Source organism: Cokeromyces recurvatus (genome assembly GCF_025118155.1).
Source record: "Cokeromyces recurvatus strain NRRL 2243 chromosome Unknown BX663scaffold_44, whole genome shotgun sequence".
Taxonomy (NCBI): Eukaryota; Fungi; Mucoromycota; class Mucoromycetes; order Mucorales; family Mucoraceae; genus Cokeromyces; species Cokeromyces recurvatus.
Genome location: NW_026251430.1, coordinates 1 through 26,339, shown reverse-complemented (window position 1 = coordinate 26,339; position 26,339 = coordinate 1). Strand labels below are relative to the sequence as shown.

The following is a 26,339-nucleotide window of genomic DNA, read 5'->3' as shown; positions in this document are numbered from 1 at the left end:
AACATAAAGCAAAAAACAATAAAAGAAAAATGAATAAGAATGAATCCTCGTTTTCAAATCCTACAGCTGTTTCGTGGCCAATTATGATAGCTCTTATTCCAACGATTGGCGCCTTTTTCGCTGGAAATAATGAGACGTGGAGTGATTTTATTATGCTTTTACTAATATTATATTATGTGTATAAATGGATGACAGGTAGAGTCTATCAAAGACCAATAAATTTGATATTGAAAATCCCAACTAACTATTCTTATACATAATTAGTGCCTTGGTCTTATTATGAAAATATACATCGAAAGAGAATGATCCATCAAAATTCATCCAAGAAAGCCGGTCTTTCTTCTTTTGATGATGATAATACACAATATCAGCAACAGGGATGCAAAGATAGGATGATGGACGAATTACGTCGACATGAATTAGCGGGGCTTTTGTGGGTGACACTTTCACCTTTCGTTGCGGGATTTACATTACAATACAGTCGTTATTTAGTTAGTAATGTAGAACATTATATTAGCACCTTTAATATCACTGTCTTTATCTTGGCCGCCTCTATTAAACCTTTATCACATCTCCTTCATCTCTTACAAGAACGCACTTTAGATTTACATACAGATCCTTCGCTTTTATTGAATGAAACTAGTTTGGACACAATGACTACCCTTGAAAATAGAATTCAGAAACTAGAAAAGGAAATTGAACGACTTCAACATCAATATTCATCGCACATGCTATCAAAAGCGACACTAGATTCAGAGGAACTTGATAAAACATTTCAAAGATTTGACAGAAGAGTTTCGGCCATAAAGAATTGGGCGGATAGAAATTTTACTGTGCTTGATAGAAGGATGCACGAGTTTGATGCCTATATTTGTTATCAAATCGAACAGGATCAAAAGATGCAGCAACATGGCATTATCGTCAGTATCTTTCTTCTACCCTTTAATATATCATTATGGATGGTTAAGCGAATCACGTGTTTATTACCTACTAGTACATATCATCTATTTCAAAGGAAAAGTAGTAATAGCCATCATCCATTATTGACAGCCGAGAGTAAAGATAATCATTTATCAGCTACTGCTTTATTAACACACGATACTATGACTAATAATAATGAACCTGGCTGTTCATCAACTGAGAGAAACTCTGATATTTTTTGATCTTCCTTCATAATTTATTATCCTCATTTCAAGCATAAATAGAAAACAATAAAATAATAATAATAATAAAGCGGATATTTAAAAATAAAATCAAGAAGACTGCTGGGTTATTTTATAATACCACCCACCCCCCACTTTCTTCTTTACTATCGGTTCAGCCCCTTGAAAGATTCTTTTTTTTTTTTTTCTCCCTCTCCAAGTATGTTTCGGTCCATTTTTACTACAACTAAAAATTGTTCTATAAAAACAAGTCGTACGTTCTCAACCCATGTAAATGTTCAATCACCCAAGACTCCTGTTCATCTTGGTAATTTGTCTGATAATCCTGGAGCTGTTAGTCAAGTAAGTTCTTTCCCCCCCCACATTTCATTCTCTTTAATCAAAATTCCTAACATTGTGTATTCACTTACTCTCACCTTCTCTCTTTTTTTTTCCTTTTTTATATATATATATATATAAGCGTATTCGTGTAGGTCGTGGTCCTGGATCTGGTAAAGGTAAAACAGCAGGTCGTGGTCATAAAGGACAAAAAGCACGAGCTGGTAATGGACGACCCGTGCCTTGGTTTGAAGGAGGTCAAACACCACTTGTTAGACGCTTACCTAAACGTGGTTTCAATAACATGTAGGAATGAGATTACCATATATTACACGACAGAAAATTAAATGTATTATTATTATTATTATTATTAGTCATGGTAAAGAATATCAAGAATTAAACTTGGATAAACTTCAACATTGGATTAAAACAGGTCGTCTTGATGCTTCGCAACCCATTACAATGAAACATTTATTAGACAGCCGATGTATACATAAAATTGAAGATGGTGTCAAATTATTAAGTGTTGTAAGCTAATTAGATTTTCAAGTTTAAAAGTAAAAACCAAAAATAATGTATATTCATATTTATCTATTTAGGGAGCAGATACTTTTAAAACACCTATTACAATCGAAGTTTCGAGGGCATCACAAAAGGCAATTGAAGCCATTGAAAAATCAGGTGGCAAGATTACAACACGTTACTATAATTCACTCGGATTAAGAGCACTTATTCATCCTGAAAAGTTTGTTCAAATGCCTAAATTAGCTGCTCCACTAAGAAAAGAAGATATCAGTATGTATATAATGATGTAAAATGTATGATAACTGTTTATTAATCTGTCTTTTTTTTTTTTTTTTCTTTAATAGAATATTATTCAGATTTAAAGAATCGAGGATATTTAGCAGCTGAACAAGCCTAATATGTTTATTTTTATTTTTTTTAATTTTCTGCCTTACTTTCAGTACATGGATTTTCAAAATAAAAGAAGGAAGATAGAATCCATGCGACATAAAAGCCTTTTTTGATTCATAAATAAATAAGCAGTAACGATGTAAATAATGATGATTCATAAAAGTCTTACAGAAGGGATTTACTAAATTTGTATGCTTAATTTTTTTTTTTTTTTTTTTTTTCCTGACGCGGTGGATTGACTCGGTGGAAGAATCATTCCTTCTTTTAGACATTTCTTACTCCACAAAGTTACTTTTATAATAAATATTTATACAAAAAAAAATATTTATATTAATATATACTATTTTATTTTCTTCCATTATACATTAACAAGAAAGAAAAAAAAAATACACGCCATGCTTCGATCATTTACTAAATTTAAACCTAATGCAGCCATGTCTATGCGTATGATGACTAGACCAGTTATTACGCAGACAAAGGTATTTCATATACGTTATAATAAAAGTATATGTATATGTATGTATTTGCTGATTATATAAAACATGTTTATAGCGTGGATATGTATTTCCTGCTGGACAACAAGAGGTAAAATATATAAATAAATAAATAAATAAATAAATAAATAAATAGTCATTAAAAATGGTTAATTTATTATTATTATTTCAAGTTTCTAAATGAAAGACTTGAAAAAATGGATCCTGAAATGTTTGATATCATTGAAAGGGAAAAGAAAAGACAACAAGAAAGTATTGATCTTATTCCATCCGAGGTAAATAAATAATGATTGACTAAGAAGAAGAAGAAGAAGGAAAAAGATACTAATGTCTATTTCTTTTTTCTTTTTTAAAAAAAGAACTTTACTTCTCGAGCTGTCATGGATGCTCTCGGTAGCGTTATGCAAAATAAATATTCTGAAGGATATCCAGGTGCAAGGTGAATAGCAAATGTATTTGTTTATTTATTGATATTTACCGATATTTACTTGTATTGTGTGTGTGTGTGTTTATTGGGGGAACAGATATTATGGTGGTAATGAATTTATTGACATGTCAGAAAATTTGTGTCGTAAGAGAGCTTTAGAGGCATTTGATCTTGATAATAAAAAATGGGGTGTTAATGTTCAGCCTTTATCGGGTGCACCTGCTAATTTGTATGTCTATGGCGCACTCTTGAAGCCTCATGAACGCATTATGGGTCTTGATTTACCTCATGGTGGACAGTAAAGTTATAATTGAACTATTTTATATCAATAGGCTTTAACTATTTTTTTTATATAACTTATCTAGTCTATCTCATGGTTATCAAATTCCAAATAAAAAAATCTCTCAAGTCTCTGCTTATTTCGAGACATTACCTTATCGTTTAGATGAAACAACAGGTCGTATTGATTATGATGCATTAGAAAAGAATGCTATGCTTTATAGACCTAAAATGATTGTTGCTGGTGCAAGTGCTTATTCTCGTAATATTGACTACGCAAGAATGAAACAGGTAATAAGTGTGTTCCATTTTTTTTTTTTTTTATAATTTGAATGATACGTATTTACTTTGTGTGGTATCATCATAGATTGCTGATCAATGTGGTGCTTATTTAATGGCTGATATTGCTCATATATCGGGTTTAATTGCTGCTAACGTATTACCTGGTCCATTTGAGTATGCTGATATCGTTACTACAACTACTCATAAATCTCTACGTGGTCCTCGTGGGGCTATGATTTTCTTTAGAAAGGGTCTTCGTAGTGTAGACAAGAAAGGAAAGGGTAAATAGTCAAACAAAGGGAAAAATGCATGCATGCATACATACATACATGAAACGTACTTAATTCCTTTTTATTATTATTATTATTATTAGAAACTTTTTATGATTTAGAAAATCCTATCAATCAATCTGTATTTCCAGGTCATCAAGGAGGTCCACATAACCATACAATCTCTGCTCTTTCTGTTGCACTCAAACAAGTCAAATCTCCACTCTTTAAAGAATATCAAACTCAGGTACTTAAAAATAATACTGCCTTTGCTGACCGTCTTCAAGAACTTCATTACGAACTTGTATCTGGAGGTACAGACAATCACTTATTATTAATTAATCTCATAAAGTCTACAAAATCACTCGTCGATGGTGCTCGTCTTGAGCGTGTTCTTGAACTTGTTAACATCGCTGCTAACAAAAATACTGTCCCAGGTGATAAGAGCGCTCTTATTCCTGGAGGTTTAAGAGTGGGTACACCTGCTATGACAAGCCGTGGTCTTCTTGAAGACGATTTTGTAAAGATTGCTGACTTTATTGATAGAGCTGTTCAAATTACACAAGAAGAAAGGGCAAAGGTGGAAGGAAAACGATTGATTGACTTTAAACATCATATCGGTGATGGAAGTCAAATTGAAACTATTCAGTCATTGAAAAAGGATGTTATAGAATTTGCTTCTGGCTTTCCTACTGTTGGTTTTTGGGAGTCTGAAATGAAATACAAATAAATAAATAAAAAAAAAAAATAAAGAAATAAATAGAAATATTGTTTAGTAGAGAAGAGATTGTTATAACAATCATAATAATCCGTTATTAAACTCAGCATAGGTTAGTGGTGTGATGACGTTCTTTTTTTTTTTTTTTTTTTTTTTAATAATTTGAAAGTTTTTTTTTTTTTTTTTTTTTTTTTTTTTTTTTTTTTTTGTTGCTTTTATAAAGATCTTAAAAAGATGGTTACAAGTCAAGGAGACTATTTAATTGTAATATAGAACAATGTTAGCATGATGAAGGACTTATTTTTTTATTTATTTATTCTTGAATTATTAGACGGAGCTTGATATACCATACGAAGAAGAGCTTCTCCGTAATCCCTATTCACTTCGCCCTTGGTTACAATATATTGAGCATAAACGCTTGGGTGGATTCAATGAATTATGTTTTGTTTTTGAACGTGCTCTTAAGGAATTACCGGGATCTTATAAATTATGGAAACAATATTTAGATATACGACGCGATAGATTAAAGGGGCTTAATGCAGTTAGACATCAACAACTTTATCAAAATGTCATTGTTTTATATGAACGTGCTCTTGTTCTATTAAATAAGGTAAAATCAGAATATTCATTTATAACTCATTCCATTCAAATATACATGTATATACATATTTATTTACTTATTTAGATGCCTCGTATTTGGCTTGATTATCTTTCATTGCTAACTACTTTACCCATGATTACAAGAACAAGACGCGCATTCGATAATGCCCTACGTGCTTTACCTGTTAGTCAGCATAAGCGTGTTTGGGAACTTTATTTACAATTTGCAAAAGCTGCAGGAGGTGAAACATCTATTCATATTCAAAGACGTTACTTGAAGGTAAATAAATTGCACTTTATATACGATATATACATATACATGTATATATATTCATAGTCATATTTCTGGTTTTTTTTTTTTTTTTTTTTTTTTTTTTTGTTAGTTAGAGCCTGGCTATATAGAGAATTATATTGATAGTTTGATAAAACTTGAACATTATGATGAAGCAGCTGTCAAATTGGTATCGATCATGAACGATAAAAATTTCAAATCTCAACGTGGTAAATCACATTATCAGTTATGGCAAGAATTATGTGAATTAGTCGTGGATCATTGCGAAAAGATTGAAAGCATTCAAGTGGAGTCCATCATTCGAAGTGGCATTAAACGATTTACAGATCAAGTGGGTATTCTTTATTCCCGTTTAGCCATGTATTGGATTAAAATGGGACAATTAGAGAAGGTAAAGAGGGAGGACAAAATCAAATCAAATAAAATAAACCCCTTTGTTGTTAACATAATAACATAGGCACGAGATATATTTGAGGAAGGTATTACGACAGTGATGACAGTAAGAGATTTTACAGTTATCTTTGATGCTTATGCTGAATTTGAAGAAGAAATGATTACAACTAAAATGGAAATGGCCAAAGAAAGAGAAGAAGCAGGAGAAAAAGATGAAGAAGAAGATCTCGATCTTGATCTTCGTTTATTAAGATTTGAACGTCTTATGGATCGTCGTCCATTTTTAGTAAATGATGTTCTTCTAAGACAGAATCCTAATAACGTGATGGAATGGTTGCAAAGAGTCACTCTTTGGACTGGTAATAAAGAAAAGGTAGGTGAAGATAATGAAAGATAAAATCTTACAAAAAAAATATATATATACATATATATTGACAATTGTATTGAATAGATTGTTGAGACATATACACAAGCAGTTCAAACAATTAATCCTAAAAAGGCTCATGGTAAATTTCATGAATTATGGACACGATTTGCGAAATTTTATGAAGACGGAGGTGATATAGAATCAGCACGAGCTATTTTCGAGAAAGCAGTAAAAGTAAATTATAAAACTGTCAATGATTTAGCTGAAGTGTGGTGTGAATATGCAGAAATGGAGACTAGACATGATGATTTCGATGTAGCTATTGAAGTGATGGCACGTGCAACACAGATCCCTAAATCCCTTACAATGAATCCACGACTTGTTAATTTCCATGATGAATCTATCCCTGTACAGCTTCGTGTCTTTAAAAGTCTTCGACTTTGGAGTTTCTATATTGATCTTGAAGAAAGTGTAGGTACAATTGAAAGTGCAAAGAAGGTCTATGATCAAGTGATGGATCTTCGTATTGCAAATCCTCAAACAATTGTGAATTATGCAACATTTTTAGAAGAAAATCAATATTTCGAAGAAGCTTTCAAGGTATATGAGCGTGGTATTGAATTGTTTGGCTGGCCAATTGCATTTGAGTTATGGAATATCTATCTTGAAAAGTTCTTGAAACGATATGTAAGTTAGCGTGTATATATATATATATAAAAGATGTGTATATGTATGTGTATGTTTATTTTTATTTTTTTTTTCGGTCATTTAGGGTGGCACTAAACTAGAGAGAGCAAGAGATTTATTTGAACAAGCATTAGAAGGTTGCCCACCTAAATATTCTAAATCTATATTTTTAATGTATGGTAAACTTGAAGAAGAACATGGTTTAGCACGTCATGCAATGCGTATCTATGATCGAGCTACAAAGGCTGTTGCAGATGAAGATCGTATGGAAATGTTTGAATATTATATTGCAAAGGCAACAGAATCATTTGGTATTATGGCATCTCGAGAGATTTACGAGAGAGCGATTGAAGCTCTACCAGATAAAGATGTACGTGTAATGTGTCTAAGATATGCTGAACTTGAAAGAAAATTAGGAGAAATTGACCGTGCACGTGGCATTTATGGTTATGCATCACAGTTATTCGATCCGAGAGTAAGTACAGATATTGATATTTATATTTTATATTTTATTCATATAATCCATTATTTCTAGAAACAACCTGGATTCTGGAGAACATGGCATGACTTTGAAGTTCAACATGGAAATGAGGATACATTTAAAGAGATGTTACGTATTAAACGTAGTGTACAAGCAACTTATCCAAGTGTTTAAATTTAACACTCTATTTTTTTATTATTATGTTAATAAAAATGATAATTTATATTTGTTATTATTATTATTATTGTGGCTTGTCGATGTTGATGTTGAGGCTGAAGTTGTTGTTACTGCCGATGTTAATTTCTTATTTTCCTCTATTGAAGATTGTTTACAAAGCTTTGTCCATACTAGAAAACAATGAAAATGATATAGTAAGCATAAATAAATATAAACACATATCTATTGCCGTCTTACTTAAACCACATGCATTACACAGTGTGCGAGGTCCTGTATACAAATTGATGTTAAATATTATAATTTCATTATTTACGGTTTTTTTTTTTTTTTTACCTAAAGGTCCCTTACGCCATTCTGGTGTTTCAGTGCTACAATTATTATTTATGAATAAGTTTACATGAATAAAGACATGTATTTACCTTTGACATGAATGACATTTATTTTGTTTTACAAGTCTCTTTTTCCTTTTTTGCTGTTCAGCCTTTTTTTTTTTTAATACATGGTTAGATAGAATTAAACTTACGGTCTGTTTAATAATTCAAAAAAAAAAAAAAATCTTACTTGCTTTCTTTTTGTACGATCATTATTTATTAGTATTTCACTCTTTTCTTTGATAAAAGAAGAGCTATCTAAACATGATATTCTCCTTTTGTTATTGCTCTCATGTTGTAACTTTGAAAAAGGGGAAAAAAAATAAAATAAAATACAATCAATATTTTTTGTTAATTTATTATCTTTCTTTTGTAAAATTACATCTTTATAAGCAGACTCATAAAGTAGACAATCGTATTTTGATTGTTCGTTATTACAGGAAAGAATATCGATAATGGAGGGTAAAGTAGGTTTTTGTTCTTGATTAAAATAAGAAGGTTTTGTCATTGAAAGAAAAAGAAAAGAAAAGAATAAAGAAAAGAAAAAAGAAAAAGGGGACAAGAGACACCCATTCCATTTTAAAACAAGTGCAAATGTATCTCATGTATTACTTTAAAATCGGAAACGTCCGATTCTATATGTCTCATGAATACTAGAACTATTATAAAATTTAAAAGCCTTTATATATATATATATATATATATCACCATCTTCTATATTTAGATAGCACATTAAACCTTTCTATCTATCTAATACATAAACCGTTTATATACAAATATATATATTATAGTGTATGTCTTGCTTTTAACCTAAACTCCATACTGTACTAAGCCAATCAAAGGTAGTAAATGCTTCATCTGTGTTGCATACAGGGAAAGGATACTTTGGGCTTGGCTATATTTATACACATATAAATATAGGATAAGATTATTTATATAAATATACATATCACATTCATCTATTTTACCTTTGGCATAGAAATTGAAGTTTTATCATCACCTGAATAAAAGGCAGCCATCTTACCATAACCTTGAATACTAATGACACGATATTGTGTCTCAGCTAATAACCAGTTTTCCATATAGGCACTGTTAACACCAGGTCGCATCCTTTCCATATTGACTTCCTTTGGATCCTTCACCTCAATATATTTTGCAATCTGTTCTGGTTCTATATGCTCAATAGGTAAACCCGTAATCACAATGCTCGAGATATCAACGATATCTTCACCAAGATATTCTTTAGCACGTTCTCGATTCGTATTTAATGAAACAAATTCATCCCGTAAATGTGCTGAATCAGTTACAAGAAAGAAAACAATATGTTTGTGATTCATTTCTTTTTTAAAGCTAGCTAATTCTCCTGCACATTTTAAAAAGTGGCCCCATTTCTCTAACCCATTTTCATCAAACTGTGGATTTGCTATTGCATTATCATCTGTACGTATCTGAATACCAATACTGAGTATACTCTTCATTTCAAATAAACTTTTGTAAGCATTCAGGAATCTTCTAGAGCCAATAGTGGGTCGAAAAAGAAAGTTGGTAAGACATCTAAATGCATTGGATTTTGTTAAACCTAGATCATTTAATATCTTTGTATACGCTTTATGAAGTTGAAAGGTACGAATTATATAGCCACGATTTGATCTGACCTCAACATACTATTTTTTTTTTAAAAAAAAAAAGGATAAGAATGCTAATCTTCATGATTTTCTTTCATGTCTCTCTATACATTACAGTTTCGTTCCATAATTCTTTAAAATCTGTATTGCCACCATCAGGGAACATGATACTATTAAGGACTCTCAGTTTCTTATTTAAAAGATCCACTTTTTGATAACCTAGGAATGGATTGATATCATTTGTAAATAAGGCCTCCATTTCCTCAGGATCATGTGACCAGTCAATATAAGGTCTTTCCCAAATTGCTTCCAACGGTAAAGGATTCATAGCAGCCCAGTTTAATAAATAAGCCCGATCAGTTAATAGTGCGTAAAAGAAAGTTGAAATCATACCTAAAATAGTGAGAATAAATAATTAAAGTAAAATATATACATGTATGTAGTTACCACCCATTCTGTCAGCTAGACCACCACAACCACGATTACTATCCTTGGGTACTTCTTTACAAATATAAGATATGAATTTTGGACTATCTTCAACGTTAATATCTTCGGGAAAGATTCCGTCTTTATATTTCTCTAAAATAGCCATATTTTTCTTGTGTAATTTGATATAACCGTCCTGCCAATTACCACATTCACCCTGTTGATTATATAGCCACTCATCTGTAAATGCACCAAGTTTATCATCGTACTTGTGACAATAGTTTTGATATTCTTCATTAGTCGCAAATCCAACTGCTCTAACTAATGTATAATGAGGTGAAGGAGGTGTATAGGTGCCATCAGGGCTTTTAGGCATTTTGATTATATTTGGTAAAAAACATTTTTCTGGTAAAGAAGTTTGATGCTGTAGATCTAATGATATAGATTCATTTTTATATTGACTACCACTCACTGAACTTGTATCTATTTCAAATTAGAGGTTATAATATAAATATGTATATATATTTATAGTTAGAAAGCATTATAGAGAAGACTTTTTTTTGTTGTTGTTGCTGTTATTGTTTACTTGAATAAAAATACGACATTCCAGTTATAGAAGCAATAGCCAATAAACTAATTAGCGTTAACCCTTTTGCTAGTCTATACTTGAACAATAGACTGCCTCTAAGGTCATTTTGTGACCGAGATCTTTGATTTAATATCTTATATTGTGTCATTTTTTTTTCTCTTTTATATGTAAAAAAAAAAGAAAAAAAAAGACAAAAGAAAAAGTATGGCAATATTCCCTATTTATTATTATTGTAGCAGTAAAAAGAAAAAAAAAGCAAGTCAACAATAATTACATTACCAGTGTAACTAAAGCTACTATATATTAGCTCATCAAATCAAATCAAATCAAATGACAAAACTCCGTAAATTTAATTTCAGAGAACAATTCTTGATAATCTTACCGTGCCTTTTTTTTTTCTGTTTACAAGAAAAGTGCATAATACAACAATTAAAGCTTTCATATGAGTACATCCTTCTGCCAAAATAATGATGCAGATAAAAAAAAATAAAGTTGAATTTGACCTAAAATCTTTGCCGGTAATGATATCGTATTCAAACACAACAAAATCTGTCGTACAAGGAGGGCTTAGGCAGATCCATTATTATATAAACTAGCACTAAAATTTTTTCAACCCCTTTTTAGCTTTTTTTTTTTTTTTTTTTCATCTCTATACATTTTACATTTTGTAATAAGTATTCTATTTTTATTTTTATGACAATGGACAGAGTCATATTGTTGATGGGTGTGCGTGTGACCATCCTAAGCTTATGAGCTATGTTGCGTGCTCTTCTTCAAATATATGTGTTCTCACTATAGAATAGACACATAGTATATCTTGCGAGAGTAATGCTGAGTCTGTTGTTACGTATATCACCTCTAATAAGTCAAAGAAGAAGAAGAAGAAGGCTTATAGAACTTTGTATGATAGGAAAAGTGAAATTCAAGCGTAGCTACACAATGTATTCTGATTAAGATAAGGTTAGATTATTTCAAAAAAAAAGGGGGATATACTTGAGAAGGTTATTTGTTGAGAATATATGCTTATTCAGCTTAATGATTACAGTACAAAAAAGGGGACTTTGATGGTATTTCTAATTAAAATAAAAATAAAAACTTCCCGCAGAATAGGATCTCTAAACACCCCCCCCATCTTGAAGGAGATCCTAGAATTAACTAGAGAAGAGTTTATCTGTCTATTTTTGATGGCCTAACAATTTCACTTGCTGATTTTTTTTTGTCGGGAATATTCGTCTGAAGTAGCATTTTAAGCATAATTTAAAAATGCGATATTTAATTTTTACTAACGACATCATTTTGGTAGGGTGTAACATTGACCTTTTCTTTAGGTTTTAACACACATATTGAAGACTATTTTTAATTATATGAAAAATACAAGTTTTAAAATAAATCTACGTCATCTGTTTAATGTTACAAGTCCTTAAGTCCATATATTCACTATGTAATATGTGGCATCAAAGGTTTTTTTATTTTTAAGCATTTTCTTCAAGGGTTTCAACAAGTTCCCAATCACCCTTTGATGATTCCTTCCATAAAGTAACTTTATTATCACCACAAGAAACAGCTAAAACATTACCAGACAATGACCAACTTACACGCCAAACAACATCAGGGAATTTTTCACCCAAGGTCTTATGTGTCCATTCTGCTTTGGGATGTTCCTGTGTCCAAATAATGACAGATTTATCTTGAGAACAACTTGCTAAATAACTCTTAGGAAGACCAACGTTAGGTGCCCAAGCGACGTCACGGACCCAATCTGAGTGTCCATCTAATGCTTCTTCTTCTTGCCATGTTTTTGTTTCTTCTTTATATCCCCAAATTTTAATCAAATTATCACAACCAGCTGAAACGATCTTTTTCACAATGTGAATATTGCTATTACTATTATTGGCTTGAACTAAACTACCAGGAATAGCAGCAGGTGCCCAAGTAACTGCATTGCAACCAATGCCATGTGCATCAATCAACTGTGTTTCCCAACTTCCATCATCTAAGAAAATAAAATCAATACATTTAATTAAAACTGTTTCTTTTCTTCTTCTTCTTTTTAATATATATGCTTACCTTTATATTCAAGGATGGAAATTTTACCATCAGAAGAAGCACAGGCCAAGATGGCACCAAGTTCATGAGGAGCCCATGCAACAGAATTAACTATAATATGCTTGAGTATTTAATGTCCATTTGAGTTATATATATATATATATATATATATTATCCGTTTACCTGAAGCAGTATGTTTGTTGTTTTCATGAATCTTTGTCCAAGTTCCATTTTGTTCCTTGAAAATAAGCACACGGCCATCATAAGCACAAGAAGCCAAGATGGTACCAAATTTAGGATGTGCCCAAGCAACTTGCCAAACAGGTGCAGTATTACTAGTAATAATATAAAATATAAATGCATAGTTCTTTTTTTTTTCATCTTTTTATTTTGTTATAATTTTTACTCTGTAATGGTATGACTTAAAGTCTGATTATCTCCTTCAACATTAAAAATCTTAATGGTATGATCAGATGAAGCTGTAGCCAAGCGACGAGAATAATAGTCAAGTTGAGCATCATGCTAGTAATAGCAAATAGAGTTCGAGATTAGAATTATTAATAAAAAAAAAATAACGCGTTTCTAGATATACATACAATCATGTCTTCATGATTAGTCTCGATGGTTTGAGTTGCTGCCTGTGACTATACAAAGTAAAAATAAATATTATTATTCAGTTTTTTTTTTCTTTCTTTTCTCCTTGAATAGCTAATTAACAATGACTTTTTTTTTTTCAATAGTTTAGTTACTTTACCATTATTTAATATTATGTATGTAGATGGTAAAACTAAAAATGAATAAAAAAATTGATTTTGTCTGTGATGAAGTATTTAAAACACAGCAGATTACCATTCTGACGTGGAAGCTGACTACAGCATGAATATGAATACAGTCAAAAAAATATATTCATGTATCTATTTATATATTTACATGTGTATATGTTTGTATATAATGTTTACAATAATATATTACAAATTACTATTAACAAGAATAACATGCATAAATACATGCGCTAAAAGAGTAACATTTTCGTTTTAATCGCTATATAATCCATCATGTTTGCTTACATTCCCTCTCAAAACCTTATAATAGGCGACACATTATTAAAAATATTTTTTTATTATTTTTTATTTTTATTCATTTATTTTATTTTATTTTTTTCATTACTTACATTTATAATGGGGACAGACAATATTAGTTTATTATGTCCACCTGAACAATTTGGTATAGTTGAACCTGGAATATATCGCTCAGATATGTTACAACAATCTCATTTTACATTTTTAAAGCAGTTTGGCTTCAAAACGCTTGTTATGCTTAGTCCCGAATTACCTAATAGAGTTACAACAAATTTCATTGAAGAGGGAAACATCAAACTTGTTCATGTAGGCATGGCCACTTGGAAACCAACTCAACCATCAACATGGAGACCTGTGTCAGAGGAATTGATCAAAGAAGGATTAGAACTTATTCTTGATGTTGATACACATCCTATTTTGATCATGTGCACGTAAATGTCTTTTTTTTTTTTTCCTTTTATTTATTAATAAACTTTGTCTTTTATTTCTAGTTCGGGTATACATGAAACTGGCACATTAGTGGGTTGTTTAAGGAAACTAGAAGGATGGAATTTTAGCTCTATTGTGACAGAGGTAAATAGTGCAGTTAAATGATGTATTTCAAGTACTTATATGTTATTAAAAGTATCGAGCTTATGCGGGCACAAAGGCAAGATATGTTAATGAGCAATTCATAGAATTATTTGATTTAGATCTTGTTACTTTACCACTACACTTACCGTCTTGGTTTATTGATCAACAAAAAATGCTTGTAAGCTGACATATCAAACGTCATGAAGTTTTTTTTTTTTTTTTTTACTAATTTATTTTTTCCTTTCAAAATATATATGCATATATATACATATATAAAAGGCTGAAGAAGAAGAGGAAGAAGCTCTACGGTTAGGGATTAAAAAAATAAAACAATAAAACAAAATATATAATATATGCATAACAAATGAAGAGAATTTTTTTTTTCTGTAAATAAAAGAAAATAAATATTAAATCATGTACATAAAATAAGAGAAGGGGGGTATAATATATAATTTATTGTAAAGGAAGTACACCTATATGATTACCAACTTGAACCTACAATTGTTTAAAATGTCAAGAGGAAGAGAAAAGAGATTGCTATTTTTTATACGAATGACAAAAGACTTACCAAAGTCTCCAAAGCCTTATCTGAATTATCTAATAAATCAGAATCAAAACTTATTTTCCCTTTTTGAAAGACAGTAATCAAAGTAGAACCACCAAAAGCAAAATAACCTAATTCATCAGTGCGTTTCAGTTTTGAGCCTACTTTAGCTGTAATGATAATAGATCCAACTAACATAGCTCCTACACAAACAATGGCTACTTGACCAAATTCTTCAGAATCCATCCAGATAATTGTACGTGTATTTTCTCCAAATACATCAATTCTATTTATTACACAATGGTCAATATTAGTTTTAAATAAAAATAACACATACACACACACACACACACACACATTAACTTACGTTGTTCTAATAGCCATCGGGTTTACAGTATAGTATTGCCCAGAAATATGTTTGATTCGAGTAATCACGCCATCTACCGGAGAGTGAAATCGATGATAATCTTGAGGGGCCAATCGAAAGATAGCAAGTGAGCCTCTTTCAAAGATTTCAGCATTTGAACTGCTGTTACCTAACAATTTCTTTAAACTAAAGTCAAGTCCTTTAATCCATAAACGTGTTGCTTCCGTTACAGATTCAAATGCAGTCATACGACTATCAGCAGGACTAACAGCAACTGTGGGGTCATCAGGAGAATCTACAGGTCTTGATCCAGGACGCAACTTTCGATAAAAGAATTCATTAAATGTTTTAAAGCTAGAGACAGGTTTCCATACTTCATGTAATTGGATATTATGAAATTTAATAAACGCTGGTATTTCCTTTGCTGAGTTGGGAGAATCATAATTACGGCCTTGTCGAATGGTCAAGTTGGTTAGGATCCGTTGCGCTCCCCTTGATTGAATACCTGTCTTCATTCCCTTATAAACAAGTCGCATACCCAGTCGTACATGGACAAGCATTTTTTCTTCAATCAATTGTCCTGTACGTCTATCTTGCACAATAATATTTGCATTAGCCTATATATATATATATATATATATATTGTATACAGGTATTATTAATATAAACTGATCCACTTGAATTTATGTCTGTAATATTACCTTTCCGAGGGAGTACCTACCATAACCTACTATACGAACAAGTTTGACAAACCACCTTTATTTATGCATTGAAAAAAAAAAAGAAAAAAAAAAGAGAAAAAGAGAGAAGAAAGAAAGATAAGCAATTTCAACTAAATCTAATACATTATCTGTATTATTACCTTCGTTGTGCATATGCTTCTGTCAGAAAATTGCCCATTAAGAATCGATCTACAGTTGTCCAATCATTGGCAGCACATGTTGCTACATGAGTAATGATATCCATTTGTGTTTTTCTCGACAAGTTGGGTCGATGACAGATAGGGCATTCTTTAAGTCGAATTACTTTTTCAGTACCCCTACGTCGACGAGCGGATGATAGAGTATTAGTGGAACTGGCTAAGAATGGTTGTTGTAAACTAGGAATATCCGATGATTTATTATTATTGGATTTGGGTATAGTAGAATCAAGTGAATTTAACATTCTGTTCTTATCTCCCTCTTTTATTAAAACTTCACCCAAGTCGAGATTTGGTTCCATAATAGAGGGCATCAGAGAAGAAGAATAATCAAATAGAACTGAATTTGGAATAGTATATACCAATTGATTATCCTCTTCATCTAATGTCATTACTCTTTCCATGTCTTCAATGATATCGTCATTGTCACAATCATTGTTTTGTGCCCATTCATCATCATAATCGTCATCTTCCTCGTATTCTTCCTCGTCCTCGTCCTCATCTTCTTTTTCTATCTTCTCCTCCTCTATACCTATAGATGTATTTACAATACCAGCTTGAATGTCTTCTAGTAATTCATCATCATCATCATCATCGTCTGTTTTTATTCCCTGTTTATAACTATCAGGTGTTACTACTACCGATGTTTCAAATATCTCATCATCGTCAGATCGCATATGATCCTCTAAACTTTCCACAAGCTGATCAAGTGTCAATTTATTATTATCTTCTTTATTCGGATCCATGCCTCTCTTGATCCAAAAGCTGTCAATAGTAGATTCAGAGATAGTAGAGCCAATTGTCTCGAGCATGGATTGAACCTCAAGTTTTGTCAAGGAACCTGTATTATTTACATCATATGTCCTTGCTAGAGCAATCCAAAACATCTTTCGTATCTGATCATAGGGCATAAACTTTGCGCGGATTGTTAAGGTAGGACGACGTTTATGTTTCCATTTGTCAAAATTAGCCATCTGCAAAGGAAATGTATGAAGATCCATATCATTTGATTCTTTATCCTTATTATTATTGAAGATAATGTCTTGAAGTGGCACCTGACACCAAGCTACAAGATCATTTCCTGAAAACTTTTCTCGATCGTAGACTGTAAATTTTAAATGAAATTTAGTTTCATGATGTCGAACATGGAAAAATAACTTCTCGTTCCAAACAGGATTTAAATTATGTCGAACTGCACTCGTTCGAAAGCTAGATGTACCATACGAAACAACTACAAATGGATCCATATCAAAACTTGTACGTGTCACTATACATGAATAATAAGAATGAGACATCATCATCATCATCATCATCATTATGAATAGTATCTATATATGTATATGTATATAAAATTTACAATTTCTTTCTGGTGGCAAGTCTTTTGCATGACAAATTTCAAGAAAAGTAACACCAATCACATCTTTATGAAATTTCCCTTCAATGCCCGCTTTTTTCCGCCTATTATAACGCTTGGTTACTAATCGACTTTTAAATGAGGATGAGGATGTTGATGATGATAAAGTAGGCAGTGTGGTTGTCGTGTCTGATAAAGACTTTGTGCGAAGATTTGGCTTTGTAATAATATCGCCATGCTCATTACTGAAAGACTTATTCCTCGACCCCTCTTTTTCATTATTATCATTTGTTGAAGGCATAACAATAGCATCATGCCGACGAAGATGGTCGATATAACTCTTGTTGTCATAGTTACTGTCGTGGTTGTCGTTGTCTGGTATCATGTTAAATTCAATTTCAGAAGGTAGTGAAGAAGAAATCCTAAACTGGTTTGAATTCACTATTTTGGTAATGGATAATGACTTTGTTGATGATGCCTGAGATTGATCATGATGAGGATGGTGCTGATGCAATGGTGATAATAATTTCCATATTTGTTTAAAACGTTGATAGTTATTATTGTCATTAAAATCAGTTGACTCTGAAAATGCCCTCCTTTTTGTCGTTTTCATATTATTATTTGTTGTTTTCTTTTGATTATTAGTACAGTGAAATGTTTGCCAATTGGGCCTTATCATGAATATTAAAAAAAAAAAAAAAAAAAAAAAAAAAAAAAAAGAAAGAAAAAAAAAGAGCCGAGTTGAGTTAAAAGGGGAATATAGAGTAACTAAAATGTTTCATTTTCTATTTGATATGTCTCTTGTTACTTTGTTTTGTTTTTTTTTATCTTTGAACACTTTATGTTTTATTAAAAAACAATTAACTTTTATTGTAATGGATACCATTAAAAAGGACTTAATTCTCTTAAAGTCTTTTATCATTTGATTACTCATGTATTGATTTAAAGGGATTTTTTTTTCTTTTCTTTTTTTTTTAGACGTTGAAAACAATGTGTTTCAGTTATTGTTTAATTGTGTTATTTTCGACTTGAGATTCAGACAGTTATTTATAGATAATAATTCAATAAACATTAACATAATACATTAACATCATTATTATAATTATTGCAATTAGAATTAAACTTGTCCATCTGCAGAGAATTCACCTTCCAATCCTGGTTCTAAAATAGCTGCATGGGCCAAGATAATGATAGCGGCTGCGCCTGTTTTACTTGTATTTAGTTTTTTTTTTTTTTTATATCATATCAGCATATACATATAAAAAAAAAACTTTACCTATAATCCAGAAAATAGTCCCTGTTGCTCCTGAAAAAAGTAATAAAATTAAGGATATAACTGCATAAGATGTATATAAAGTAGATGATGACAAAGCAGTTCCTCCAATCACAAGTGGTCCATCTAAACGAGAGATCAAATAAAATCCACCAAATACAAAAGCAATCGTAAATAATAACCACCAGCTTGTAAGGCTATGTGTATATATTCATTAGATTCATATTCATATAATAAATATTAAAATACTTTACATTGCATAAATGCTAAGAGCTAAAACGATTAATAAATAATTAGCTGAAAAGTATTGCAAATTATAACTATAATAAAAAAAGCCCCCCCGAATTGATTAGATCAGTAATTTCCTTATTTATTTATCTCTTAGTTCTATCGTAGTATAACTTACTTCCAACGCTGGCTAATCGTATGAAAATTTGTAGTAAAGCTAATCCTATTTTTATCAAAGAAATCACCAAGAGGTCGAATGTTGGCTAAACGCTGTTCGCGGAATCTTTGAAGGAAAGAAAAACGCGCATCATTAGTAATATTTGCAGCAGCTGATCCTAATGCTTGAGCAGTATCACTTGCAAGTAGAGGTACTGACATTGGAAGAATATGATTTAGACAAGAAAGAATGAAGAAAAAAAAAAAAAAAGAAAGCGCAAATATTCCTAGTTCTTGGCTTTACTTGGTTTTCTTAATTTAGAAAAATGATTAAACTTAATCATAAAATTCCATTGGTTACTATGAAGTTCAAATTTTCAAATTTATTATGTATATTTCTGTTTTGCTTTTTTTTTTAAGAATATATAATATTTAGTCAAGTTTTGCTTTTACTTGAATAGAGAAGGTTTTATTTAAATAAACATGGTGATGATATATACGCTTTAATTGTACAAAATGAATAAACATAAAAATGAAAATAATGATACACTCATAAAGCCTTTGTATGACATACATCTTAATTAATCAAAAGCTGGAAAATCGAACCCATAATTTTCTTCAAAAAAGTCATTAAAGCGGGCATGCGCTTCTAGTTCAGCAATGTCCTTGAAGTCTTGTTCATCCAGTTTAATTTGAGGGGCTTTCAGATTAATCTCCATACGATCTTCATTCACAGTTTTAGGGATCACAATAATTTCACGTTGTGTAGCCCAAGCCAGCAAGATTTGTCCAGGATTTAATTTATATTTATTAGCAATCTTTTGAATAACAGGATGATCCATCAAGTTTGGTAAATGTTTAAGGTGTCTAGGGGTTTCTTCAAATGCAGCACTACCAAAGGAAGCATATGCAATAACCTGTATTCCCTCTTGCTTTACCCAATCAATCAAACGTTTTTGCTGTAAATAAGGATGGTGTTCAATTTCAAGAACAGCAGGCCGGATACGGGCATAAGTTAACAAGTCAACAATGGCTTGAACGTTGAAATTAGAGATACCAATATTACGTACAAGGCCATCATCTACCAGTCTTTCCATCTCTTTCCAGCATTCTTGCATGGGTGATTTTTCTAATTTGAATTCACCTTCAGGTGTCTTGAATCCAACATGTTTCTTAGGATCCACATAGACAGTTGGAATAGGGACTATTGATTCTTAATTTATTAATAATGTAAAGATAGATAGATAAATAGACAGACAGACAGATATATGAATAAACTTACAATGAATAAGATAAAGGTCAAGATAATCCAAGCCGTAATTCTTGTGAGTCATTTCAAAGATAGGTCTAACATTTTCTTTACTGTGGTAGCTGTTCCAAAGCTTTCCAATAACTTTAAATAATATAAATGTTAATATAAACAAATATTTATTCTCTCATAATATATAAATATATATCCATATATACCAAAAAGATCTTCTCTTTTAACTATGCCTTCATCAATTGCCCTTCTTACAGCTTTACCTACTTGAGGCTCATTACCATAAAGAAGAGCACAATCAATCAAACGATAGCCTGTCTTGATTGCATTATAGACGACTTGCTCTGTATCTTCTACAGGAATACGAGCTGTACCAAAACCAATTAATGGAATTTTATTACCTGTACGATTCAATAAAAGATACTTTTGATGATCTGCCATTATTATAAAGAAGAGCTATTAGATATTAAAAGAAAAGAAAAGGAAAGGAAAAAGTTGCGTTTAATCATTTTTATTAATATATATATATATATATATTACCTTTCTTCCTCCACTTCAAGAATTACTGTTGTTTAATCTGTTAAAATACCGCAAATTTCGAGCAGTAATAGTATATATCATGATGCTGTAAGTCGTATGTAATAACAACAACAGGAATTCAAAATAATTATTAACCCAGACATATATAAAGTCTTTAAGAGAATTTCCTGCTTATATGCCAGTGTTGAATACCAACCAAACAGTAATACATACTATTATTATTTATACGAAAAATCAATATCATAGTTATAGTATTCTTTGACGTGTTTTATTCTATATTATTTCATCTTAATAATAATACAAAAAACGGGGGAATATACTAGTAAAACTATAAATAATATAATTATACTGCACATGAATATGTTCAATTAATCTCTGTAGGTCGGAGGGAGAATTTATTATTATGCAGTCCCTTGAAAAAATTATATACAGCTCTCTATATCTTTCAGGGGAGCTAATGAAGAGACTAATAAGAATAGCCAATAATATAGAAGAAGAAAGCATACTATTCAAGCTTCTAATAATTCAATGTTTCTCTCTCTCTCTTAAAATAGTATTTTTATGTTTTATTTATTTATATAAATACACAGTCTATTGGTGAAGGACTGTTGTTATTAGAAGTTTTCCAAGTTAGTGTGCTGGAATTTTGACCCAATTCATTTTTGATTAAAGAATAGTAAAAGATTTCATTGCTCGACAATCTTCAGTATTATGTGTATCAACATGATGAAGAGAGCAATAATAGACACCACTCGGTTCGTTGGCGTTTCTCTTTGAATTTTTTATTTTTTTATTCGGCGGCTGTTGCTGTTCATCATCAATAAATAGAGTTTCTTCAATTAACTTATGTTTCTTCTTGACAGTAGGAATTGATAAGTCAAAAAAAAAAGTGTTTGTAAGAAAGTTACGTTCAGGATCATAGGTTGGGAAAATTTTACGTTCATATCTATCAAGAAGATTGGCTGTCTCACATAGGAAAGCGATACTGTGCTGTTGATTTAAATTACCAACGGTCACCGCTTTATTTAGTTTTTTTTGTTTGTCAGCTGGTAGAGCACTTTTAAAACACGTTATAAGAATGTCCTGGTCTCGAATCTTTGAATTTATAGCAATAAGTCTAAAACGATCAATAAATTTATCCATTGGTTCTGTATCTCTTTTTATGATGTCGAACAATTCCCTTTTAGCTGGAGATCTTTTTCTATCAACATGATTACCTTTCTTTTTAGAAGCAGTGGGTTGATAATGCTCTTTAAACGCTTCTTTAAATATTTCCCAAGTTATAGATAATCCTTTTAATTTAACAAGTTTGTTTAGCCATATGTTTTGCTTATAGGATAAACAGAGAGGTAGAAGATGAAGCCATTCCATATCAAAATCTAAGTCATATGCATGCAAAGCTTCTTCAAACTTATTTAAACAAGTATCAATATTATTGTATATAGGTTGTGATTTATTGTGTACATTTTCTTTCCATTGTAAGTAAGGTAATCCAAATAATTTAATAGATGAAAGCTTTGTAGATGAAATAGACATAATAATGATAATAGAAAAAAAAAAGGATTATATACGCATAAAAAGAACAAATAAAAATCAACTATTGTATGTAAATAATAATAAGAAAAAGAAAAAAAAATTGTCCTCCAATGAAAATCTTTTTTTTTAACAGTGTACAACAACTGACAAGCTTTAATTTAACTATATAATGTCTTTGTGTAAGTATGTGGCAAATAAGCAACAATGACTAATAAATATAATAGAAAGACATTTATCAACATACAAAATAAAAAGTTTTTTTTTTATATACACATAAACTTGCGTATGATATTCATATAAAATAGATTAAAGTCTTTTTTCTTTTTCAATATCTAGAATATACTTTCAGATAATACATGAATGTATATCAGTTAGAGTAGAAGGATTATTTACATTTTGTGTATATACTTAGTTAAGGAAATGAATTCGATATAATACTCAAATTGTAATAAGAGTAAAGAAACTGAATATCAGAAAACTATATGCTTATAGTATATTACTTGGCACTAACAAACATGATGAATAAATTAAATGCTTTGTTCTTATTAGGTAGAACAATTCGAAACTATGTTTCTTATGTTTTCTTTTAGTAAAAATAACAATAATGTATACATATTATATTACATTTTTTAAATCTTTTCGAGGATTAGCTTCAGAATAGACTTTATAAACAAATAAACTTATATATTTCTCAATTAATGGAGTAGTATCTCAATTATATTTTCTTGAAAGACTTTGTTGAATTATTAGTTTAATATAGTATCGATAACTTAAAGCTGTATAATTCAGTACAAGACTTAATGGGACCTTTCTTTGTGCCTATATCAAACTTATAACAGATCATATATATGTGTATATTACCAATCTGAAGATAATTAGTATTTAATTACAATAAATATAAATGCCTTTTTTTTTTTCTTCTTTTAGCAGTCTCCATTTTATAACGCATTCTCAATAGTTCTAAAAACAAGATATATAATGATATTGTTCAATTATTAAGAACCTTATTATAAATTTTTCTAAAACCATATTACAGTCAGTAAGAAAGATATTTCTTAATTACTTTAATAGTATAGTATAGAATAGGCGCAATGTTATTACCAATACTATTTTGTACATACAAAGTTATACATTTATTAATCAGATTCAGAATCACTACTGTGATAAGCAGCTACTAATGTTGCAATAGTATCTTTTTTATCATTATCCTCATCTTTGTTCTCTAATATAACTCTTGCTTTCTTTTTAATAACTGCAATGTTACTATTATCATCATTATTACTATTCGTTTTGTTGTTTCCAAGCTCTTCTTTTGATAGTTTGTTAGAAAAAGGTTTTGAGTTGTAAAATGGATCTGTTTTTAATCTTGTATGTATCTTCACTATTTTGCCTAAGCTATTTTTACTATTTGTATTATCCCCTATCTTTTTCTTAGTGAACATAGGTGACACTGCTATACCCAATCTCTTTGTATCTAATGGATTACTACTCGATATTAACTCATTTTGTCGGTGATAATCAATCGATTTTGCTTCAATAACATCACTTATTTGTTCAGGTAATAATTCTATCTGTAGTGAATGCTTGTCTCGAATTCTTTCTGCCTCTTCTGCCTTTTGCTTTTCCTTTTTTTTCTCTTCTCTAAATTGTCTTCTTAATTGTTGTGACCGGGTATATGGATCTGCCCACTGGGCATCATTTAAACTCTGTAGTTGTGTCAGTCGAGGTTTTGTTTCTTCTATTTTACTTTTGTCTTTCACACCATGCTCAAGACGATACATTGGATCTGTTTCTAATCTTTCTTTCACATCTTCATCTAGAATATATATTATAGCAAATAATCAAATGAATGTTAGACTTAAATGTATGTATGCATGCATGCATCCATGTATTAGCTGTACCTTGTAATTGTATTACTTCTGTATCTTCTGGTGCCCATTCTTCTACTTTTTTGCGAGCGCCGCTTACAATAACATATTCATGATTCTTTTATCATATTTGGTAAGTTTATTCCTCTTATCAAGTTTTTGTTTTGTTTACCTTTGGATCAGTGTGAATCTCAATCCAATTGTCGCATAAGTGACATTTCATTCGAAATTGAAGAATTGGTGTACTATAATACTTGCCAATTTGCTTCTTTTGTGCATTATACCTTACACCTGTATATTTGATATATGAGTATCTTTCTTTCTATATGTCTATGTAGCTACACAATAGTGTTGGCCCGTTTGGTTTTTTTTTTTTTTTTTTTTTTTTTTTTTTTTTTTTTTTTTTTTTTTTTTACCTTTTCCAATGTGGTTTTCACAACCACTACACCAAATATTAAATGGTAATTCAAATCTAAAAATATTTGTTAATTTAGTTTTTCAAAATATACATTCTATATGAACAAGCAAACAAACAAAAAAAAAGAGAGAGAGAGAAAGAGAAGTCTGTTTACTACCTTACGATGAGAATACCTTCATCAAGCTTTCTTGCTCGATCACCTAAAGCATGTTTACCATAGAATTTATTAATAGATCCCTATAGAGATTGCATGTTAATAAAGAAATAAATAAATATGTATATTATTTCTTTTTTCTTCTTCTTTTCTAACACATTATACCTTTTCAGGTGTCCAATCAGGTGGATAGTATTTGTTGAATGGTTGCATTGATTAAAAATATAAAGAAAGGCTTGAATGAATGCATCAAAATGACTGTGACTTTTTAATTATTAAATACATTCTTATTTTATTTATTGTATTATTACCTCTTTCTTTGACAACAGCAGTTTTGTACATTCTATTATATCATAGTAGAATAAAAAAAAAAAAAGATGCTTCATTCATCATTATGTTCTTTCAAATAATAATAATAATATAAATAAATATTTATATATTTACCTAAACCGTGTAGAAAAAGAATGCTTTAGTAATGTAAGAACTGCTAGTATTCAATTGCTATCTTCTTTTTTTTTGTGTATAAGCTTTGTACCATTTTAATCTCGCTTACAGTAGTAGATATTGTTACCCAAGTTAAAAATGGTGCCTTCAATAGTATCAAATAATATTATGATCCTTCTTTATTAAGACTTCTTAAACTAGTAAGCATTTAGATTTATCATAAATTAAAATACTTGCTGTTATTGTATTTTTTTTTCTTTTAGTCAAAGATATTTATTCATTATTGTACCTCTTGTTTGCTATGCATCATTCTTTGTATATTCAAAATTTATTATTATAATGCCCTTTATAAAGTTCATGTCAATAACATTGAATCAATCGAACGTTGTTATTATATCATCGTAAATTATATAGGAAGTTTTTTTATTTTATTTTATTTTTTGTTTTTTAACCCACAACTTGATATTTAATTCGGTTTTAAAAAATTTTTTCTTGATGAAGTATTCATTTTTATATTTTTTTTCCTTTTTGAAAAAACACATTTTCGCTCAGAATTTTAATAATGGAAGGGGACATGAATATATTGTAACAGAGAAAAAATATTTTTTTTTTCGCTTTACATGGCTTTTCATGTAAACTTGAAGAAAGAGTTTTTCTTTCTTTTTGTTTTTGCCCTTTTATACCAAAGTTTTGTGCTAGACTATTG

General features: G+C 30.4%; 13 protein-coding genes across 13 annotated transcripts; 5 read left to right on the top strand and 8 right to left on the bottom strand.

The window, feature by feature from the left end:
- Positions 1-152: 152 nt before the first annotated feature.
- BX663DRAFT_443629 (uncharacterized protein) lies at positions 153-1,163 on the top strand (the record flags this gene model as incomplete). Its single annotated transcript, XM_051523579.1, has 2 exons — positions 153-195; positions 265-1,163. The coding sequence occupies 2 exons, from the start codon at positions 153-155 to the stop codon at positions 1,161-1,163; spliced, it is 942 nt and encodes a 313-aa protein (XP_051378110.1).
- A 451-nt stretch (positions 1,164-1,614) lies between these two features.
- Positions 1,615-2,403, top strand: BX663DRAFT_443682 (ribosomal protein L18e/L15P; the record flags this gene model as incomplete). The annotated part of the gene is made up of 4 exons (XM_051523581.1): positions 1,615-1,787; positions 1,856-2,009; positions 2,081-2,276; positions 2,351-2,403. Coding segments are annotated over 4 exons (576 nt in total), but the record flags the coding sequence as incomplete, so codon positions are not given.
- A 220-nt stretch (positions 2,404-2,623) lies between these two features.
- On the top strand, positions 2,624-4,933 carry BX663DRAFT_525800 (serine hydroxymethyltransferase-domain-containing protein). The gene is made up of 8 exons (XM_051529823.1): positions 2,624-2,875; positions 2,949-2,981; positions 3,064-3,165; positions 3,250-3,329; positions 3,415-3,615; positions 3,683-3,887; positions 3,964-4,159; positions 4,252-4,933. Exons 1-8 carry the CDS (start codon positions 2,792-2,794, stop codon positions 4,875-4,877), a joined length of 1,527 nt encoding a protein of 508 aa, XP_051378108.1. The 5' UTR covers positions 2,624-2,791; the 3' UTR covers positions 4,878-4,933.
- Positions 4,934-5,085: 152 nt separating this feature from the next.
- Positions 5,086-8,304, top strand: BX663DRAFT_525797 (uncharacterized protein). Its single transcript, XM_051529822.1, has 10 exons — positions 5,086-5,129; positions 5,197-5,475; positions 5,551-5,745; positions 5,849-6,148; positions 6,215-6,523; positions 6,602-7,204; positions 7,290-7,679; positions 7,740-8,032; positions 8,100-8,134; positions 8,198-8,304. Exons 1-8 carry the CDS (start codon positions 5,100-5,102, stop codon positions 7,857-7,859), a joined length of 2,226 nt encoding a protein of 741 aa, XP_051378107.1. The 5' UTR covers positions 5,086-5,099; the 3' UTR covers positions 7,860-8,032; positions 8,100-8,134; positions 8,198-8,304.
- Positions 7,812-8,914, bottom strand: BX663DRAFT_267690 (uncharacterized protein). The gene is made up of 6 exons (XM_051521934.1): positions 8,616-8,914; positions 8,424-8,534; positions 8,282-8,343; positions 8,196-8,230; positions 8,100-8,132; positions 7,812-8,032 (listed from the first exon to the last, which is right to left on the bottom strand). The coding sequence occupies exons 1-6, from the start codon at positions 8,739-8,741 to the stop codon at positions 7,884-7,886; spliced, it is 516 nt and encodes a 171-aa protein (XP_051378106.1). The 5' UTR covers positions 8,742-8,914; the 3' UTR covers positions 7,812-7,883.
- Position 8,915: 1 nt separating this feature from the next.
- BX663DRAFT_525793 (uncharacterized protein) lies at positions 8,916-11,091 on the bottom strand. The gene is made up of 4 exons (XM_051529821.1): positions 10,306-11,091; positions 9,974-10,251; positions 9,202-9,897; positions 8,916-9,128 (listed from the first exon to the last, which is right to left on the bottom strand). Exons 1-4 carry the CDS (start codon positions 10,658-10,660, stop codon positions 9,039-9,041), a joined length of 1,419 nt encoding a protein of 472 aa, XP_051378105.1. The 5' UTR covers positions 10,661-11,091; the 3' UTR covers positions 8,916-9,038.
- An 825-nt stretch (positions 11,092-11,916) lies between these two features.
- BX663DRAFT_525783 (WD40-repeat-containing domain protein) lies at positions 11,917-13,740 on the bottom strand. Its single transcript, XM_051529820.1, has 7 exons — positions 13,674-13,740; positions 13,516-13,563; positions 13,326-13,441; positions 13,103-13,254; positions 12,941-13,030; positions 12,178-12,866; positions 11,917-12,112 (listed from the first exon to the last, which is right to left on the bottom strand). The coding sequence occupies exons 1-6, from the start codon at positions 13,674-13,676 to the stop codon at positions 12,346-12,348; spliced, it is 930 nt and encodes a 309-aa protein (XP_051378104.1). The 5' UTR covers positions 13,677-13,740; the 3' UTR covers positions 11,917-12,112; positions 12,178-12,345.
- Positions 13,741-13,917: 177 nt separating this feature from the next.
- On the top strand, positions 13,918-14,939 carry BX663DRAFT_525781 (tyrosine phosphatase family-domain-containing protein). The gene is made up of 5 exons (XM_051529819.1): positions 13,918-13,939; positions 14,012-14,429; positions 14,490-14,571; positions 14,624-14,749; positions 14,851-14,939. Exons 2-5 carry the CDS (start codon positions 14,098-14,100, stop codon positions 14,905-14,907), a joined length of 597 nt encoding a protein of 198 aa, XP_051378103.1. The 5' UTR covers positions 13,918-13,939; positions 14,012-14,097; the 3' UTR covers positions 14,908-14,939.
- A 2-nt stretch (positions 14,940-14,941) lies between these two features.
- BX663DRAFT_525776 (phosphatidylserine decarboxylase-domain-containing protein) lies at positions 14,942-18,450 on the bottom strand. The gene is made up of 6 exons (XM_051529818.1): positions 17,759-18,450; positions 16,345-17,668; positions 16,184-16,238; positions 15,483-16,099; positions 15,140-15,401; positions 14,942-15,066 (listed from the first exon to the last, which is right to left on the bottom strand). Exons 1-6 carry the CDS (start codon positions 18,432-18,434, stop codon positions 15,025-15,027), a joined length of 2,976 nt encoding a protein of 991 aa, XP_051378102.1. The 5' UTR covers positions 18,435-18,450; the 3' UTR covers positions 14,942-15,024.
- Positions 18,451-18,642: 192 nt separating this feature from the next.
- Positions 18,643-19,678, bottom strand: BX663DRAFT_525775 (PRA1 family protein-domain-containing protein). Its single transcript, XM_051529817.1, has 4 exons — positions 19,435-19,678; positions 19,283-19,348; positions 19,032-19,225; positions 18,643-18,958 (listed from the first exon to the last, which is right to left on the bottom strand). Exons 1-4 carry the CDS (start codon positions 19,632-19,634, stop codon positions 18,873-18,875), a joined length of 546 nt encoding a protein of 181 aa, XP_051378101.1. The 5' UTR covers positions 19,635-19,678; the 3' UTR covers positions 18,643-18,872.
- A 134-nt stretch (positions 19,679-19,812) lies between these two features.
- On the bottom strand, positions 19,813-21,172 carry BX663DRAFT_525773 (4-dihydromethyl-trisporate dehydrogenase). Its single transcript, XM_051529816.1, has 3 exons — positions 20,880-21,172; positions 20,695-20,805; positions 19,813-20,616 (listed from the first exon to the last, which is right to left on the bottom strand). The coding sequence occupies exons 1-3, from the start codon at positions 21,112-21,114 to the stop codon at positions 19,994-19,996; spliced, it is 969 nt and encodes a 322-aa protein (XP_051378100.1). The 5' UTR covers positions 21,115-21,172; the 3' UTR covers positions 19,813-19,993.
- A 551-nt stretch (positions 21,173-21,723) lies between these two features.
- Positions 21,724-22,811, bottom strand: BX663DRAFT_480509 (uncharacterized protein). The gene has a single exon (XM_051524340.1). The coding sequence runs from the start codon at positions 22,747-22,749 to the stop codon at positions 21,880-21,882; it is 870 nt and encodes a 289-aa protein (XP_051378099.1). The 5' UTR covers positions 22,750-22,811; the 3' UTR covers positions 21,724-21,879.
- Positions 22,812-23,830: 1,019 nt separating this feature from the next.
- On the bottom strand, positions 23,831-25,793 carry BX663DRAFT_267398 (CWC16 protein). Its single transcript, XM_051521933.1, has 8 exons — positions 25,725-25,793; positions 25,501-25,532; positions 25,355-25,447; positions 25,193-25,272; positions 25,034-25,089; positions 24,790-24,908; positions 24,651-24,735; positions 23,831-24,565 (listed from the first exon to the last, which is right to left on the bottom strand). Exons 3-8 carry the CDS (start codon positions 25,400-25,402, stop codon positions 23,886-23,888), a joined length of 1,068 nt encoding a protein of 355 aa, XP_051378098.1. The 5' UTR covers positions 25,403-25,447; positions 25,501-25,532; positions 25,725-25,793; the 3' UTR covers positions 23,831-23,885.
- Between the last annotated feature and the right edge of the window lie 546 nt (positions 25,794-26,339).